The sequence below is a fragment of the Natator depressus genome, chromosome 3 (genome assembly GCF_965152275.1).
Source record: "Natator depressus isolate rNatDep1 chromosome 3, rNatDep2.hap1, whole genome shotgun sequence".
NCBI lineage: Eukaryota > Metazoa > Chordata > Testudines > Cheloniidae > Natator > Natator depressus.
Genome location: NC_134236.1, coordinates 39,072,513 through 39,090,596, shown reverse-complemented (window position 1 = coordinate 39,090,596; position 18,084 = coordinate 39,072,513). Strand labels below are relative to the sequence as shown.

The window sequence follows — 18,084 nt, the reverse complement described above, 5'->3', positions numbered from 1 at the left end:
GAGAATTGGCCACTCCAGCTACCAGACTGATTTTCCTACTTCCCCCCCACACCTCTCTGACACAAGGGCTAGGCAGCTGCACATCTGGATTGTGGCCTTATTGATTGATACCACTTATCAGCCTTATACTCCTATAATACTATCCTGCTTAAACCTATCCATCGCACATTAACAATTAACCACAACAATAAATCTCTCTATTAAATTATTACATAAAATAATTGGCTACAGGCTGATTCAGAATGCAGAGAACTCCACTTTATTGCACAGCTTACTTGTAGTGATGCAATAATGTAAGTGCTATTTTTAGGTAAGGACATTGTATGGAGACCACAGAACATTACTGAATAGTCTGTATTAGTTCCTACTGAACATGGGGGAAAAAATAACTTTCTGTGTATTCCATTTTGTTAAAAAGATTAAACTAATATAGAAGTTATTTGTTCTCAGTATGGTTTATCTTTCTGCTTTTAAACTGTATAATTGCTGCTAACCCTTCCCATGGTTAGAGTCACACCTTGCTTCTGAGAGTAATTCATTTCCCTTTAGAATCTGTTGTTAATAGCACCTTTACTGAAGTCACAATTCTCTGCTGATTTATAGCCAAAAATAAATGGAACTTTTACATGTCAGATGCTAATCAGCTGATTAGTCAGCACTAGAGGACTTTATATTTTAGAAGCTGACTCAGAACGGAGAGATCTTTACCATTACCTAAGGATAATATCAGTAACAGCAGAGTGTTGTATCATTATCTTTTTCTGTCTTGTCTCTTTAGACTGTGAACTCTTTGGGACAGGGACTGCCTATGTTTGCACAGTGCCAGGCATAATAAGGTCTTGGAGGCTATATTAAAATAAATAATAACCGAATACACAATCAAAGTAGGAATTCTAATAGAATCAGTTGAGACAAAAGACCAGCAATAAATAAGTCAGGTCTGAGGCTACCTCGCTTCATTTCATGGAGTGCAGAATGTGTGACTGTTTACTTTGTGGAGTGTATGTGCATACTTTGCAAGCAACCTGTGGCCTTCAGAGGCCATGTTACAGCCTGGCATTATTGAAATAAAAGAGCAGAGAGGTAGAGTTATTTGTAGAGGCAGAATATAAGGTCCCATATAAGGTTCACATCTATCCCACAAAACTGACTTCCCCAATCTACATCTCATACTAGGAGGAGACCAAGGTAGAACATGGGACACGCCTTCTAACAGAGGTAGAGAAGGTTGATCATTCCTTATACAATAAAAAAGTCCCTCAAACAGATGTGGGTAACATGTGAAACGTAGGCTGTGGTGAAAGGGGATTTGATCATTAGAAATATTCATGGATTGATATGTGATGACCACGTGACTTGCCAACTGCTTTTGAAGGTGGTGAATCTCTTGAGATATCTAGACAAATTTCAAAGGATGGAGTCTGTGAACTTGGTACATAGTGATACCAAAGAAGTAGGAGGATATAAAGGAGAGGTGCTGGAAGCTCAATTTAGATTATTATATAGCGCCTCTGTGGTAGCTTTCTCTGAAATTATTGTGGTTCCACATACAGGACCATTGGGGTCTCAGTGCATGGATGAGAAGATGGTGTAAAGAGACAGGGAGGTTCAGTCCAATATCTTAATAAATTACTCAACAGGTAAGTAAAATACAAGGCATTTTTAGTTGTTTGCTGGCATATTAAGAGAGATTATTCAGAACAAAAAGACTTATTTGTGTATGGTCAGTCTTACAGCATGGAGATATTGCTATTTGTTGACTACTACAATATGGAAGAAGTCAGAAAGCAGAAATATTTTCCTAAGCACAAACTGTCTTTTTAAGACATGCCTGACCATTGTGGGGAGTCTACTAACAAAGGTATCAAGTCTAATTATGTTTTTTGTGATGTGACTATCTGACCACTAGGTAATGGGTTGAAACTAATTCATTTCCCTCTGGGTGTCAAGCAACAGTCAGATGATAATACCTTTCTGACATATTTTAATCTAGGACACATTTTAACTGTTAACATCTCTAAAAGGCTCTACATTCCACTGGTGATGGAGGACTGAATAACACAGGCTTCCTATCTGCAACTGCTGACTATATAGATACATAAACAGAATGTCATGCTATACCAGGCATTATACATACTATCAGCAGTTTTCAGCTGTGTTATTCTGCTCATCATGAAAAGGTATATATTTGTCTCCAGCTTAGTCCAGAAGTAAAATTGAAGGTTTGAGGGAGAATGAGAATATATTTGGCCATCAACAGAGAACGTAATAGCCTATACTATGCACATAATCTAGTGGGTTGATCAATAAGACACTAAGATAAATTATAACATTTCTTAGCATACAAGTTGGCCAAACTACATCTGTTGATGGAGCAAAATAAAATCCACCAGCTGAAAGTGTGGAAGCGCAGCAGTGTTTTATAGATATTTAAATTAATGTTGTTATTATTAATAACAGAACGCCACTAGCCATCACCTTCAGCCCCCAACTAAAACCTCTCCAATGCATCATCAAGGATCTACAACCTATCCTGAAGGACGACCCATCACTCTCACAGATCTTGGGAGACAGGCCAGTCCTTGCTTACAGACAGCCCCCCAACCTGAAGCAAATACTCACCAGCAACCACACACCACACAACAAAACCACTAACCCAGGAACCTATCCTTGCAACAAAGCCCGTTGCCAACTGTGTCCAAATAGTGCATGTGTGTTATAGTAATATGACAAATGGATCCATTCAATTCAGCTGTAAAGCCTTCCCAGTCAGCCTTTCTGAAGTTGAATCTCAGCAGGTACTTTGTTTTCTTGGGTTGTACTGCAGCCTCTGTTGTCACTTGCACTGGTCAATGTTATGATTTTTAGGATTTTTGCCATGACCTCCTTTCTGAACTTTCAGAGATGACAAAGACGAAGTCAGGATTGTTCCTCTTGTTCCGTTGTGCACTTTGGAAAGTATATTTATCCTGGAAATCATAGAGCAAACTCAAGTTGTTTGTTGCTGCTTGCTTTTCAACTTTTTCACCATTATTGTCATTGTTGGAGTATCCCCAGATGGTGTTGACTTTTGAAGTTGCCTATACTCCAAGATATGTGGAGGGGTGGTGGTGGTGTTTCCTGGCAGGGGAGAGTCAGTTGCCCATGCTAACTCTTTGGGTAGTTTTTAAAGAGAAATCACTGCTATTTGTTTGAGTTCAATAAGTTCCATTGTACCATGGTGTTTCACAACAGTGTTTTTCACCAGTCTTTTGTTGCATACACGAATTGTGCTACTGTAGGTGTTGCTTTTGACATTCACAGCAATATACACGCCAGGTATGTTTGGTGTGGTTGTCTCTCTCTCTGTCTCTCTTGCAGGCACTTTTGTGCCAAACAGAATGTCAGACTTCTCTGCAGATATTGAAATGGCAATTTTAGGTGCAGTCTTGGGCTGAGGCCCCGAAAGGGGCCATTTATGTCAATGTTTATGTCTATATCTCCTATTGTGGTCTCAGTCCATATTGTCAGAATTGGTTTCTCCCATGGTTAGTTGCAATACTAGATTAACAGAGTATGACATGAACATATCTGACAAAGAAGAGAAGACGTTATGGATACCTCGCACCGCCACAACTCCCTGACTGACTTTCTGCAGACACGAACCCTTTGTGTGGGTCTGCACTTCCTTCTAAAGAATCTGATTGAATTTGTCTCTTTAATTCTGAGACACACAAGTCATGTCAAAGTCCATATATATGAAAGGAACACTGAGGAATTTCACATATTTTTCTGCTATATAATGACTAAGGGACTAAATTATATCAGTTGGTTTAAAACATTGAAACTTTCTTAATTAGTTACAATATTTTAGAATAATGTAATTAATTGTTTTTAACTTTAAAGACAACCTAATAAGATGTTTCTCCAAATTATACCCTCTTGGTTAATGAGTCAAAATTTCAGACATTCCATCTTTGGAGAGCAGCAGGATCTTGACTTACTCTTTCTAGTTTAGAAATGTATTTTTCAAATTTAAAAGCATTGGATGTTGGTTTGAAGGCTTCATTAACATGCAGATTAGCATAAATAGCACAAAGTGATTAGTTGATATGAATGACCTCGAAAGAGTACATCAATTCATTTCAAATCCTAATGTGTGTATTAAAGGAGTTCAGGAAGCCACATTCATCATCCTGTGACTGATATTAAAAAAATGTAAATACTGACTCATTTAAACATATACAAGGCTTTACCAACTGTTTCCTCAACCTTTATCATGAGCATTTTTCATCACAGACTGCTTTATGTACTGTGACAAAGTTCCTCCTCTGCCTTGGTGGGTCCTGCACTTATTGGTGGATTTGCTCCCCTCAGAGATTTACGGCAGCCCTCAGTTTGGCCACTTTTACTAGTGGCTCAAACCTGCCATTCACTCAGCTAACCTCATCACTGGCCAGCATGGGGGAAAGCAAGAAGAACAATCCCCACAGTCTCTGCTGATCCACCTAGTGGGTCAGGGGACAGGCCAAGGACTTTCGCCTCTGGTGGAACCCACAGTTCAGGTCAACTACTCTTATATTCAATAGGGGGAAAGGGGAAGGAGAGAGGGGGAACCCAGGCCCACCCTCTACTCCGGGTTCCAGCCTAGGGCCCTGTGGATCACAGCTGTCTACTGTGTTTCTTGTAACAGCTGTGTGAAAGCTACAACTCCCTGGGCTACTTCCCCATGGCCTACTCCCAACACCTTTTTTATTCTCACCACAGGACCTTCCTCCTGATGCCAGATAGTGTTTGTACTCCTCAGACCTCCAGCAGCACACCCTGTCACTCTCAGCTCTTTGCGTGCCCCTCACTAACTGAAGTGAGGTCCTTTTTAAATGAGGTGCCCTGATTAGCTTGCCTGTCTTAATTGATTCTAGCAGCTTCTTAATTGGCTCCAGGTGTCCTAATTAGCCTGCTTGCCTTAATTAGTTCCAGCAAATTCCTGATTATTCTGGGACCGCCCCTGTTACCTTATTCAGGGAAAAGGGACCTGCTTAATCTGGGGCTAATATATCTGCCTTCTATCACTCTCCTGTAGTCATCTGGCCTGACCCTGTCACAGTACACACTGTTTATGACTGCCCAGTTGCAAAGCTAAAATAGACTGTTGTAACAAAGTGAATCAGAGGCTTGAGTAATGGCCTATAAAATGAATCCTGTGCATTTTTTCATCTGTTATCCAATTTATCAATGATGTTCTTCAAAACAGAACTTGCTAAAATCCCAAATCTTGCTAAAATTAATCATTAATCAAATTATACATATAGTACATTAGGAGGAAAGATGGTCTAGTAAATAGGACACTGAAAGGAGGCCTAGGAGACCTGGATTCAGGTCCCTGATCAATCACAGAGTCCTGGGTGACCTCAGGTAAGTCACTTACTCTACCCTGTGCCTCAGTTTCTGTAAGATGAAGCGTAATACTTACATACTTCACAGGGATGTTGTGAGGGTAAAATGCATTAATGACTATGATGCACATGGATAAGTGATGAAGGCTACATAAGAATCTAGTGTGTAAGACAGGGTTTGTTAAAACTAAAAGCCAAGACATCATTTATTGTAGGTTCCCATGGGTTTCCCACCTCTTCAAACAAAGTAGCTGATCTAACGCTACAAGACACAATACTAATTTTTCAATGTAAACTGTTACTTGAGATTGCTCACTTTTCTTTCTGCTCAGACTCTTACTGTGCGGGAAGGATGGATTAATACTGACTTTCCATTTACCGAAGATCTGAGCTGCCCTACTTTTTTTTTTCTTTTGTGACCTGAATGGCAAGTACTTCTTTGCCAGTACTGGATTTAGCTTTCAAAACAATTCTGTATGGACACGGCAGAATGGGTCAGGCACCAAATTGCACAAATTGTACTGTTGGAAAGAGAAAACATCTTGGTTTTCATAGATTTGCGAAAAGGTCAAAATAGGGGTTTTAAGAATTATTAAATCAGTGTTAATTAAAAAATAAATGGTCATCCAGTAACTGAGGAATTTGAAAAATACTAAAAAATAATGTGAAAACTTACCATGAACAAAGATGCCTAACAAATCCAACCTAAATGATCTTATGCGTTCCCAAAGTATGCTTTCTCCACCATCCTTTTTACTCATTTCAGCTGAAGGTTCAAATTCAGTTATTTATACCAACTGAAGTTTCTAAAATATGTGCAGATATGTAATAGGCTGCACATAAAACAATCAGTTATCTGAACTATTCAGGAATGTGATATAATACAGTTCATGACTGGCAGAGCTACAACTCAGTCTCAGCTTTTAATGAACAATTTTTATAGAAGTTGGGGTAGAAGAATGATGTTGTGGCCTAGGCTCTGCATTGGAATTCAGGATAGCTAGGTTCAGTCCTCCGCCTTTCCACAGACTTTGTGTGTCCTTGAACAAGTCATTTAGCCTGCCAGTGCATAAGTTCTCCATCTTCTGCTTGTCAGTTCTCTCTATTTTTATTTATATTGTGGTAACCCATAAAGGCACCAATCAGACAGCATGGTCCTGTGGTGTTAGACACTGTGAAAGGGGTGAAACAAAGACAGTCCCAAAGAGATACAATAGGTGAACACACAGGTAAATGGAGGCTGGGGAGGATGTGTGTGAGTTAACAGCTATCAAGGGTAAGTTTGCATATTTCTGTTGAGGATGGGGAGCAAAAGGAGAGGTGTTGCGGTTGCTATTACAGGTGGCATCCCCTTTACTGTATGTTGGGGGGCAGGGAAGACCAATATTGCAAACCACCCATCTTCAGATATAAGGAGTTGTACCCCAAAATCATGAGACTGGCTTTGCAATTGTGAGATTTAGAATGAATGACTGAATAGTTCTTTTACTTTTCCATCTGGTTTTTGAGTTTCCAGGGTACACGCAGGCCATGTTTGCAGCTTTTCCCCCCACACCCAGTAGGGCTTTTTGCTAAATGAAAACTGAGGTTCTCATGTAAGCACTTGGCTTCAGCAGCTGGGGCTGTAAATAAAACATCAGATATTGCTGAACTCATGGTACAATTGCAATTATATCAACACTGAGAGAAATACCTTGGGAAAATCATCTAACAATTGTATGCAAAGAGGCCTTATAGTACAAACCTTTTGATTATTTTAACTCGGTATATATTTAAAAGACAATTCTTGTATCCTGTTAACATGGCTGGAGTGCTCTGGGTGGCCAAGGAAAATGAACTCCTGCTACAGGTCTATATCAATCAGGAAACAGAAATGTAAATCTTGCACTACATTTAATTTTTTCATCCTTAATGTACCACTTACCTGTCACGACAGGTGTATGATACGAAATTGTTTTCAGAGAGCACTGTGTTTTTTTCTGTCTTTACGTAAACACAAATTGTCCTTCAACTTTTAATATTTCTCAGTTTCTTCAGTAACTGTGGGTATACTTGGTTTTATCATTTGATGGGGTGGCTTGACCCACAAGATATTCTTCATTCCAATGATAAACATTATTGTTGTATTTCTGTCAAAACAACAGAGATGGAGGTTTTGTTGCAGACTATTTTGCTTTCTGTGGTTGGTTCTCTTTTGATAAAAAGTAGCTGTGATTTGTCACACTGACAGGTACACCTACTGCGAAATGCTGGCAATGAAGTTACCATCACTGTACAGTACCTCAGGGAAGCTCCATCATTTCTAAAGCTCCCATTAGGTGAGAAGAAATTAATGGGTACAGGTAATTTTTTCCCCTTTCCAATATTTCTCATAATGAGCAGACACTGACAGAAATAGTAATCTTATTTTCAGATGTTTTACTGCAAGAAGGTTTATTCTTTAATGTAGTTTATTATTTAAGGTTCAATGTGTAAGAATATAGGCCCAGATTTTTAAATATATATAGGCTTTGCTGCGCTCTGTGTTGCAATACCTAAGTCAGTGGTCTCCAACCTTTTTACACTAAAGATCACTTTTTGAATTTAAGATCAACCCAGGATCTACCCTGCCCCTTCCCCGAGGCAAAGCCCCCTCGCTCCATTCCCCCCTCCCTCTGTTGCTCGCTCTCCCCCACCCTCACTCACTTTCACCAGATTGGGGCAGAGGGTTGGGGTGTGGAGGGGGTGCAGGCTCCTGGGCTGGGGCTGAGGGGTTCAGAGTGTGGGAGGGGGCTCCAGGCTGAGCCTGGGGCAGGAGGTTGGGGTACAGGAGTGAGGGGTGCAAGCACTGGGAGGGAGTTTGGGTGCAGGCATAATATGGTCACAATGCACCTAGTCTCATAGAATCCACTGGACACTTCATGAGTTTTACTTTTTATTAGTGTCATTTGTGGTTTATAGATCCACAATCCTTCAGGGATTGTCACAAATCAGTGTAACATTCTCAACTCCTGGGTGTGGATTGGCTGAGCCAGGGGTAGGGGGTTGGGGTGCAGGAGTGAGGGGTGCAAGCTCTGGGAGGGAGATTGGGTGCAGAAGGTGGCTCCAGGCTGGGGCAAGGGATTGAGGTGCAGCAGAGGGTGAGGGGTGTGGGCTCTGGGGAGAGTTTGGGTGCAGGAGGAGGCTCTGAACAGGGGCAGAGTGTTGGGGTGTGGGAGGGGGGAGGGGTCTGGGCTCTGGGAGAGAGTTTGGGTGCAGGAGGGGGCTGTGAACTGGGGCAGGGGGTTGGGGTCCAGGAGGGGGTGCGCGATGCAGCCTCTGGCTGGGAGGTGCTTACCACAGGTGGCTCCCAGTCGGCAGCGCAGCAGGGCTCAGGCAGGCTGCCTGCCTGCCCTGGCCCCACACCGCTCCTGGAAGTGGCTGGCTGCTGGCACATCTCTGTGCCCCCTAAACGGGAGTGGGGCAGTTGGTCTCCATGTGCTTCCTGCTCCCACAAGTGCTGCCTGCTCAGGGAACTGGCCAATTGGAACTAGCCAATGGAAGCTGCGGGGACGGTGCTGGGGACTGGGACAGTGCGTGGAGCCCTTCAGCAAACTTCCACTGCATTTTAGAGTAATTTTAAAAACCTGTTTTTAACAGATTTAAAGGCCTGAAAAAAACTACTAAAAACCCAAACATACCCAGTAGTGTTCAAAACTTGGTAGGGGTTTATTCGGTAACCTTCCCATCGAATGTGGTTTTAGCACGTCTGGCTATATAACAAACATTTATGAGAGATACAGAGACAGGTGCTCTGGCTGCTTGGAAAAATTAAATAAAGTTGAATCATTTCTTTCTTCTCTAGCTAAAATATGTGCATAAATTGTTATGGAGAAGATGAGCCTTATTGTACAGTTCTATGAATGTATTTCCATTTTTGCTAAGCCCAACAAATGTGCATGGAATAGAAGCATAAAAACGCATATAGACATAAATGATTGTCATCCTCTGTTATGTGTTATTAAGTTAGAGACTTGATCGGCCTATTAATGAGAAATGATTTCAGAGGAATTTCAAATGATTGCTGCAGACAGAATAATGAATTTTGGTGATAATGAATGTGGAGCTGTGAGTTTGAGTTTCACATGCATTTCTCAATATATTCAGATTGCCATAGTAAGCTAAATGTAAAACATACATTATTTTAATGTGAAGGTTGCACAATTAAGCATGCAAAGAAACAAAAAATGTAAGAATTAAATCTAAAAGCAAAACCTAAACCCTGTCCTCTTTGGCATTTGTATTGTAATAGTCTTTAATTATGTAATTGCATACTATTTCTAATATAATATATATGTTATCTGTCACCTAAATAGACATACATATCTCAGATAAGCTGCCATCACCCAATATATTTACAGACAACCTCCAAATGCATACATGCCCGAGGAAGAATTAGCTCAAAAGTTGGCTTTTGAGCACATAACCATGCAATATTAACATTGCAATCATGTGTTTTTTTGCATTTAATTTCCCAATCAAAATAATGAATATCTCCAATTGTCTAAAATAACAGGCATTCAGCAACAAAAAAAATCAGATCCATTAATAAAGTTGACATGTCCACTTAATAGGCACCATTCAAGCCAAGAGCTAAGATGTATTTACAAACCAGTGCATGCATATGCCCTTAACGCGTGACTAGGGAATTTAGCTATTAATTTTAATGGGAGATGTGTGGCTAAATTCTCTATTCAGTTTTCAAAAACTCAACCTGACTGTAAAAAGGCTTAATCTGACAAACACTTAAACATGTGAGTAATCCCATTGAGCAGTCTATACATAAAGATATCTAACTGCCTTCATCTCTCTCATCCTGTAAAGTACAGCCTATGATCAGATGCATGCTGTTGCTTGTCATGCTAAAAGGCAGTCACGTTTGTTTTTGTATAATGTTGTTCGTATTTCACCAATTCCCACATTGTAATCCTTCCTCAGTTGAAATAATAATGGATCGTTTAATATTTTAACATAGTTAAGCAATTATCTATCACCTTCTGATTTTCAGGTTCCCCTGGACCATCCAGTGATCATAGCAGTGGAGCTTCCTCACCTCTCTTTGACAGTGGTTTACATTTGAATGGAAACTCAACTAACACAGTAAGCAAATTGAGTCCAGTTAGTCTGATCATAATCTGTGTTACCACTACCTTCACAAACCTAATTTCAAATGGTGAATCAAAATGAATCTCTTGTCATTTTCTTCTAAATTATTTAGTTGTCTAGGATATTATCATAAGGCCATTGGCTAACTTCGAAAAGTTGGAAACAATACTTTTTCAAGTGAACTTTCACATGCTTTATTGAATTTCATAGAAATACAGAAGCCAAAATATTCCTGCCATGCCAGAAGGTATTTCAAGATTTAATTAGTGAGAAACCAATTTACATGCTAGGAATGAGAACATGAAAAAGAAAAAAAGGAAGGTGGGCGGGGGGGGGAAATAAGAACATTGTATTAACAATATGTCTAAGTTGAACCAAAATGAGTGCCCGCTATTTTACAGTTGTACAGCATGTAGTTTAGAAATGGGCAGGTGTAACACCATGCAATGGTCTGTTGGATCTGCTGTTTGGAGCCTTTTTCAAGGCAGGTGATTATGCACCAAAGCTATGGCATGTATGATAGTTTTAGCAGATAGCACTGTTGCTTCTTTAATATGAAGTTTGTGGGTACACAAAAAAAGACAAAAGACACAAGCAGCCTCTACTTCGTCACCCGCACCCTTCTTTTGCTGACTTGTCACAATCCTAATCTTTACACTTGGGTGCCAGCTTTCCCAAAGAGGATGGGAAGGGGAGGAGCAGTGGTGCGGCCATAGCCGTGATAACCTGTTACTTCAACCAACAGAGTGAGGCTGGTGTAGAAACAAGGAAAACACATATTGTACCCAGTAAAAGGGTGCGGTAGGAAACTTCTCGCCATGCTTCCCCAGCACTCGCAGAGGCATTGTGCATCAGTCCAGCTCATTGTCTCCAGGAGCTCCGACTGGGATAATGCACATCTGCAGACACTCTCACTGTGGGTCACGGTCTTGCTGTAATAGGTCTGTTGATGCAAAATGCATCAAATTCATGTTTCTTCACCATATCATCAAGGCTCATCACGCTTATGTATTTTTGATTCATAGTGTCAGTCCCCTCATCCCTTCAGCCCAGGCAGTGTTGTCTGTCTCTACTGCCTGCTTGTCTGCTGGTCTCAGAAACATCATTGTACTTTCTCCCATAGCATCTTCCCTTGATGATGCCCATTCCCAAACTGACCCATAAGGCTAATACTCACTCCACCTAGGACTTGGTGTCAGATGACAATTTGATTAAAAAAGTAGAGCAATATAAAATTAACATGAAACATATGACATGGATTAAAAGCTGGCTAACTGATAGGTCTCAAATTGTAGCTAGACAGGGGGAATTATCACCAAGTGGGTATGTTTCTAGTTGGGTTCACAGGGATCGGTTATTGGCCCTTCACTGTTTAACTTTTTTATCAATGACCTAGAAGAAAACCTAAAACCATCAATTATAGTTTTCAGACAACACAAAGATTGGGGAAGTGGTAATTAATGAAGAGGACAGGTCACTGATACAGAGCAGCCTGCATCTCTTGGTAATCTGGGAACAAGAAAATAAGTTTTAATATGGCTAAATGTAAATGTATATGTCTAGGAACAAAGAGTGTAAGCCAGAGTTACAGAACGGGGGACTTTATTCTGGGAAGCAATGACTCTGGACAAGATTTCAGGGTTGTGTTGGATAATTAGCTGCACGTAAACTCCCAGTGTGACGCTCTGGCCAAAAGGGCTAATGCAATCCTTGGATGCATAGAAAGGGGAATCTTAGTAGGAGTAAAGAGGTTATTATACCTCTGTATTTGGCACTGCTTGAATATTATGTTCAGTTCTGGTGTCCACAATTCAAGAAATGTTGATAAATTGGAGAGGCTTCAGAGAGGAGCCATAAAAATGATCATAGAAAGACACAGAACCATAGGGTTAAAAGGGACTGTGAGGGTCATCTAGTCTAACCCCATGATAAAGATGATTAGAAAACATGCCATACAGTGATAGACTTAAAAAGTTCAATCTATTTAGCTTAACAAAGAGAAGTTTAAGGGGTGACTTATTTATTACCTATAAGTACCTACACAGGGAACAAATATTTGATAATGGGCTCTTCAATCTAGCAGAAACAAGTATAACATGATCCAATGGCTGTAAATTGAAGCTAGACCAGTGGTTCTCAAACTTGTTCTGCTGCTTGTGCAGGGAAAGCCCCTGCTGGGCCGGGCCAGTTTGTTTACCTGCCGCGTCCGCAGGTTCGGCCGATTGCGGCTCCCAGTGGCTGCGGTTCGCTGCTCCAGGCCAATGGGAGCTGCTGGAAGCGGTGGCCAGTACGTCCCTTGGCCCGCGCCGCTTCCAGCAGCTCCCATTGGCCTGGAGCAGCGAACTGTGGCCACTGGGAGCCGCGATTGGCCGAACCTGTGGACGTGGCAGGTAAACAAACCGGCTCAGCCCGGCAGGGGCTTTCCCAGCACAAGCGGCAGAACAAGTTTGGGAACCACTGAGCTAGACACATTCAGACTGGAAATACATTTTTAACGGTGAGAGTAATTAACCATTGGAACAATTTACTAAGTGTGGTAGATTTTCCATCACTAACAATTTTTAAACCAAGACAGGATGTTTTTTCTAAAAGATATGCTTTAGGAATTATGCGCTAGAAATTATTTTTGTAAACAAAAAAGACAGTTTACCATCTAACTATAAGGCTACAGACAATAGGTAAACACAGACCAGGGAGTACAGGGAAACAATGAGACAGTACTGGTCAGCATGATAGGCAGTGGTCTCAGCACACCAGCTGGCTTATCATTGTAAAGTATTTTATAAGTATCATAGCCCTTGAGAGTTTTAAGGAGGGTTTAAAGAAACAGAATGGAGAAACTTTGCAGATGTTACAAGGAGCTCCTCCCATGTGTGAGGTCACCATGGGAGAAAGCACGAAAATGCTGCTTTGAAATAATTATTGTTGGATTTCTATTATTCGAGCTCACATCTAATTTAAGATAGGGTTTAACAGTAAGAAGAAGAAAGATGAGGAAGAGAAAGAAAAGAATAATGAAAAGATGAATCAACAGGGCCAGATATGTAGACAGCTCTTTGAGGCAGGGACCATTTATGTTTCTACAATGCCTAACAAAATGAGGACCTGTTCCTGATGGTGGCTATAGGATAAATAATATTAGATACTAGAAAACTATTGCTAAGGTCTCTTTCAGATACGTGGTACCTCTCCAGATTCTAGACATCTGTAGGCTACTTCCTTCACCTTCCATCTGGGATGGGTGGTTTTTATGCTATGGTTCGCAGATAACATAGTGATGAACTCCAGTATAAATGACCAGATAGAAAGTCTAGTGCATGGCTGAGGACTAAGTATGTTGGATACTATTTTGCTATATGATTTGCCTTTTTACTGTGCTTTTTGGGAATACTCCCTCCTTTTGGGTGATTACTATGTGATGTATTACTGGTCTTGGGTACCCCATATGCTGATTTTTAGTTATTGTATAAAATTAAAAATAAATGATTGGAGTTATATGGCCCCATAACAAAGAAATCAGAGTTTATGTTGCTGAGATGGAACACTGAAGATTGTGGGCAAAGCTCAAAATCTTGTAGGGAGAGAGAGAAAGAAAAGAGGGGTGAATATCTAGAAATAGTTTAGCTTTTAAATATCCTTGGACCAGATCTTTCTGAAGTTTTACAGTCTCACAAGAGGAGCCAAGTATGTACACAAGAAACTATGAAAAAAAGGTTAAGCAGAGCAAAGTGATTCATGGTATATACCTGGCCCAATAGAAAAGTCATGACATCCTTTCATAGGAAAAAGTTTGAAAAGGTTGCCCATTACTCCACGAAAAAGCAAATGAAAAGGCAAGATTTCAAATGTTCTGAAAAGAAAGTGGTTTTAGCTTCTGAGGTGGCCCACTGAAAGCATAGAAGCAGAGATACTTTATCAAAGTAAACTGTGATCAAAACAGGCCGGCAAAGAGGTCATGAAAATGTCAGTTGCAAACCAAAGGGTTTTTCTATTTTTTTAATAAATGTCATCATTTACACAGTAAAAAAACAAAACAAAACCAGGACTATTGTTTTTCACGAATTGCTCACTTCTAAAAGTGGCCCAATTTGCTGTCATACTTTGTGATGATTCTCAAAACCCTTTAATGGAACTCCTGGACAGAGGAGATCAGACTGAGCCCAGGCATGCTTGTTATTTTTCTTATTATATTGCAGTAGTAGTTAAAGGCCCTGTCTAAGATCAGTTCCCTACTGTGCTTGGCACTATACGAACATACAGATAGTCAGAGAGAACTCCTGCCCCAAAAAGCATGCAATCTAAAAAGACAGAGATTGGAGAGGGGAATTATTATGTCCCTTTTACAAATTTGTCTGTCTATCTTGGGTACTTATATGACGCCCTTCACTATAGTTTCTGATTGCCATCCAGTCTAGTGCCTTACCTGCAAGACCATGCTTTCAAGTGTGCTCACATCAGAAATACACACGCTTGTCAATAAACTGTTTCCTTAGCAATGAGTCCCATTAAATAAAAATATCCACATACTCACCGGAACTATGTGAAAGAAAGAGAAAAGTACCTTTCAGAACTGTTTGTGCCTTTGTTTTACACCTTTTGCATGGTGCTTAGATTCTGTGATGAATGATAGGCTGCTTGGTAATGATTATAGATCTGTATCCCCCATTATAGTTGGGGTGGTATGTAAGACTATCAGAGGGAAACAGAGAAGTTCCTATGCACTCCCAACACACTCACACGTAGATACAGTCACAAGAGCAGTGAATACAAGCCATTAGTCTGAATAGCTTGTTCCATTGGGGTAGTTAGACCATCACAGGGGTATTCCCCTACATGGACTTGCTGGTCCACTAGGAAAACTAGTTTGATGCAAAAGCATGAATTAATGTCTTGGCCCTGTAAAAAGGACACCATTGGGCAATATGGTAGTTGATCCCAGACAATGGTGAGGGTGGGGACTTTCAGAAAACTCAGACTCCTGTGTCCAGGCTGGGTCCCAAGAGCCCATTTTTTTTGCTTCCTAAAAGAATGTAACTTGGTTCTGTTCTGTTCTCTTGAAGAGGGAATCCTGTGTAATTTAGCTTGTGGAGAAGCATAAAATGAGATGAGATTAAATATGCTGTGCATTGCTTTAAAATCCTCTTTTTTTCTCTAATGCTTTATTACAACTGTCACATAAAAATACTTTGTTTTAAGAAGGCTTTTGATCACCATACCACAGTTCACAGGTTTACAAAAGGAGTAAATGCAGGAGGCCAAAACTCAGTTAGGCCTGAAGGGTGATCAGCGCTTGGTACGCATAGGATACTGTAATTAGCTCCCAGTGGAAGAATCGCATGATTCTACCCCAAGACAGTTAAGAGCAAGAGACCTAAGACCCTAGTTAGGTGCTCTTGGAGACACTAATAAAGGGGCAGAAGTGCAGCTAGCCCTGCAACCATGACAGATACTATAGTGGCAGGTGCTTTAGAAATGTGCTTTCGAAACTATATATTGTAGAGATAGGATAGAAGTGGGATATCCTACTCACTGGTCTGGCTACTTGCAGCCTAAACATTCCCCAGCTAACCCACCTATCTAGATTCCTGGGTGGGTTATCTGGGGAATGTTTAGGCTGCAAGTAGCCAGACCAGTGAGTAGGATATCCCACTTCTATCCTTTCTCTACAATATATAGTTCTGTTTTTGAACATTTAGATATTGACTGTCATTTCGAATTGAACAGACCATTTTTTCTCTTATTGTCTAGTGAACTCTGAAGTTTGAGTTTATCCTGAATATCTGTTTCCTGCAGCTTTTTTCTTTTAATTTTCCTGTGATGTTTCAAGATTTCAGATGAGTGTCCTGGCTATGAAAGTAACATACCTAGTGATATCTGGTAGAATCAACCTCCACTCCACATCTGAAAATCTAGGATTCCATCATCAGGATGAAAACATATGGCTATGAGCTGGATGAATCCTTGTTATGAGTTGAGTTAAAACCCCCATTGAGGTTGATAAGTGTGAATTCACCCTTCAAATAACATAGTTGAGGGCTTTTGCTTACAGTTAAGACAAAATGGTGTGTGTGAACATGCCCAGGAGCTTTTGGCTGAGTATTGTTTTGCATAGAGAAATAGAGGGGTGGGGGTGTGTGTGTGTGTGTGTGTGTGTAAAAAGCTAGAATGGAGCTTTTGGATCTGATGTTGGCTAAAGAGCTTTCGGGTTTATAAGCTAAAAAACTGCTCCTTTGCTCAGGGTAATGTACAGGACATTGTACATTACTTATAAATAAACAAGATTGCAGAAAATACCAGACTTCGTCAATCTCTACTTCCAGCTGGAACATCCCCAGGGCCCTGAACTTTGACTATCTACTTGGAATGAAAAGGGGCAACACTATTAAGAGTGTATTTCTTGAATCTCTAGTTGATTTCCAATTCATGCTCTTTCATTTAGAAATGTATGAGCATAAAATGTGACAAATACTAAGTATAGCTACCTTGTTTAGGTACAGGTTATGCTCATTACAGTAGTCATCATTATCTCAGTCTTCCATTGGGAATGCTGAGGAGAAAAGGGACAAGTCACAATAAATGAACACTGTCAGGCACATTTCAATATTTCAGATGACAGCGGCTGCTTCAGCAGTCACAGTTTAAGTGCACTAGATGTCAAAAGACAATAAACAGCATTGTGTTGGTTCCCTTTTTCTGTTTTAATGAAATATGAGAGAGGAGAGGAGTCATCTTCTGTATTTTCCTTAGAAAAGCAAAGCACTCTTTTTTAATACTGCTGTGGTAAGGTTGCATTTCTGAGAAAATCACATATGGGAAGTAGGAAAAAACCTATAAAATGACCTTTTCCATTCTTCTACCAGGGTAGATTTGTTCCCTTCACTATATTTTTAAGTTCTTTATGCAATCTGTTTAAATAACTCAAGTAATGGAGATTTCACTACTGCCTTTGAAAATATTTTATATTCTAGTTATTCTCAGTGTTAGGAAATGTTTTTTATAATGAGTAAAACAGCATATAGAATCTCTAGGTTGGGATCTAATTAACTGTGAATTAGTGTGAGTTTTACTATTGACTTTAGTGGGAGCAGATCTAAGCCAATGCTTGGCATGTTTGAAAGGCCTACCCCACTAGTATTTTAATATCTGGCTCACCGTTGCCACTTTTAATACTTCAACCAACCTTGTTTGTGCTCATTTTATGAATTTAGGCCTGATTGAGCAGGTGAGTAATCCCATCTCTATTCTGCAAAGAAATTAAGTGCTCACTTATGTTCCACTGAAGTTAAAGTTAAGTACATTTGTGTTTTGTTGAATCAGGGCCTTCGATAACAACCTTCTGAAAGTGTAAATAATACTGCAGAGATAAAAGAAACAAAAAGTGTTTAACAAGTGCAACCTGAATGAACATTAACTAGCATTTACTGATCTTGGACGTCTAATTCCAGCCAAAGCAATATTCACTGAAAAATTGAAGATAATATAATGATTCATGATCAGGATGAGAGGCTTCAGTTTTAGAAATAAGAGATGGCTCAACCCCATATTATATTTCATCTGAAAAAAAAAAAAAAAGATCAAGAAGGAT

General features: G+C 40.2%; 1 protein-coding gene across 1 annotated transcript in view; it reads left to right on the top strand.

The window, feature by feature from the left end:
- The window catches only part of SNTG2 (syntrophin gamma 2), a 452,341-nt gene that overhangs the window by 296,821 nt on the left and 137,436 nt on the right, over positions 1–18,084 (top strand). Inside the window, exons 7-8 of the mRNA XM_074947749.1 lie at positions 7,606–7,693; positions 10,402–10,493. Of these exons, the coding sequence (XP_074803850.1) occupies positions 7,606–7,693; positions 10,402–10,493 (180 nt within the window). The remainder of the gene's footprint in view (positions 1–7,605; positions 7,694–10,401; positions 10,494–18,084) is intronic.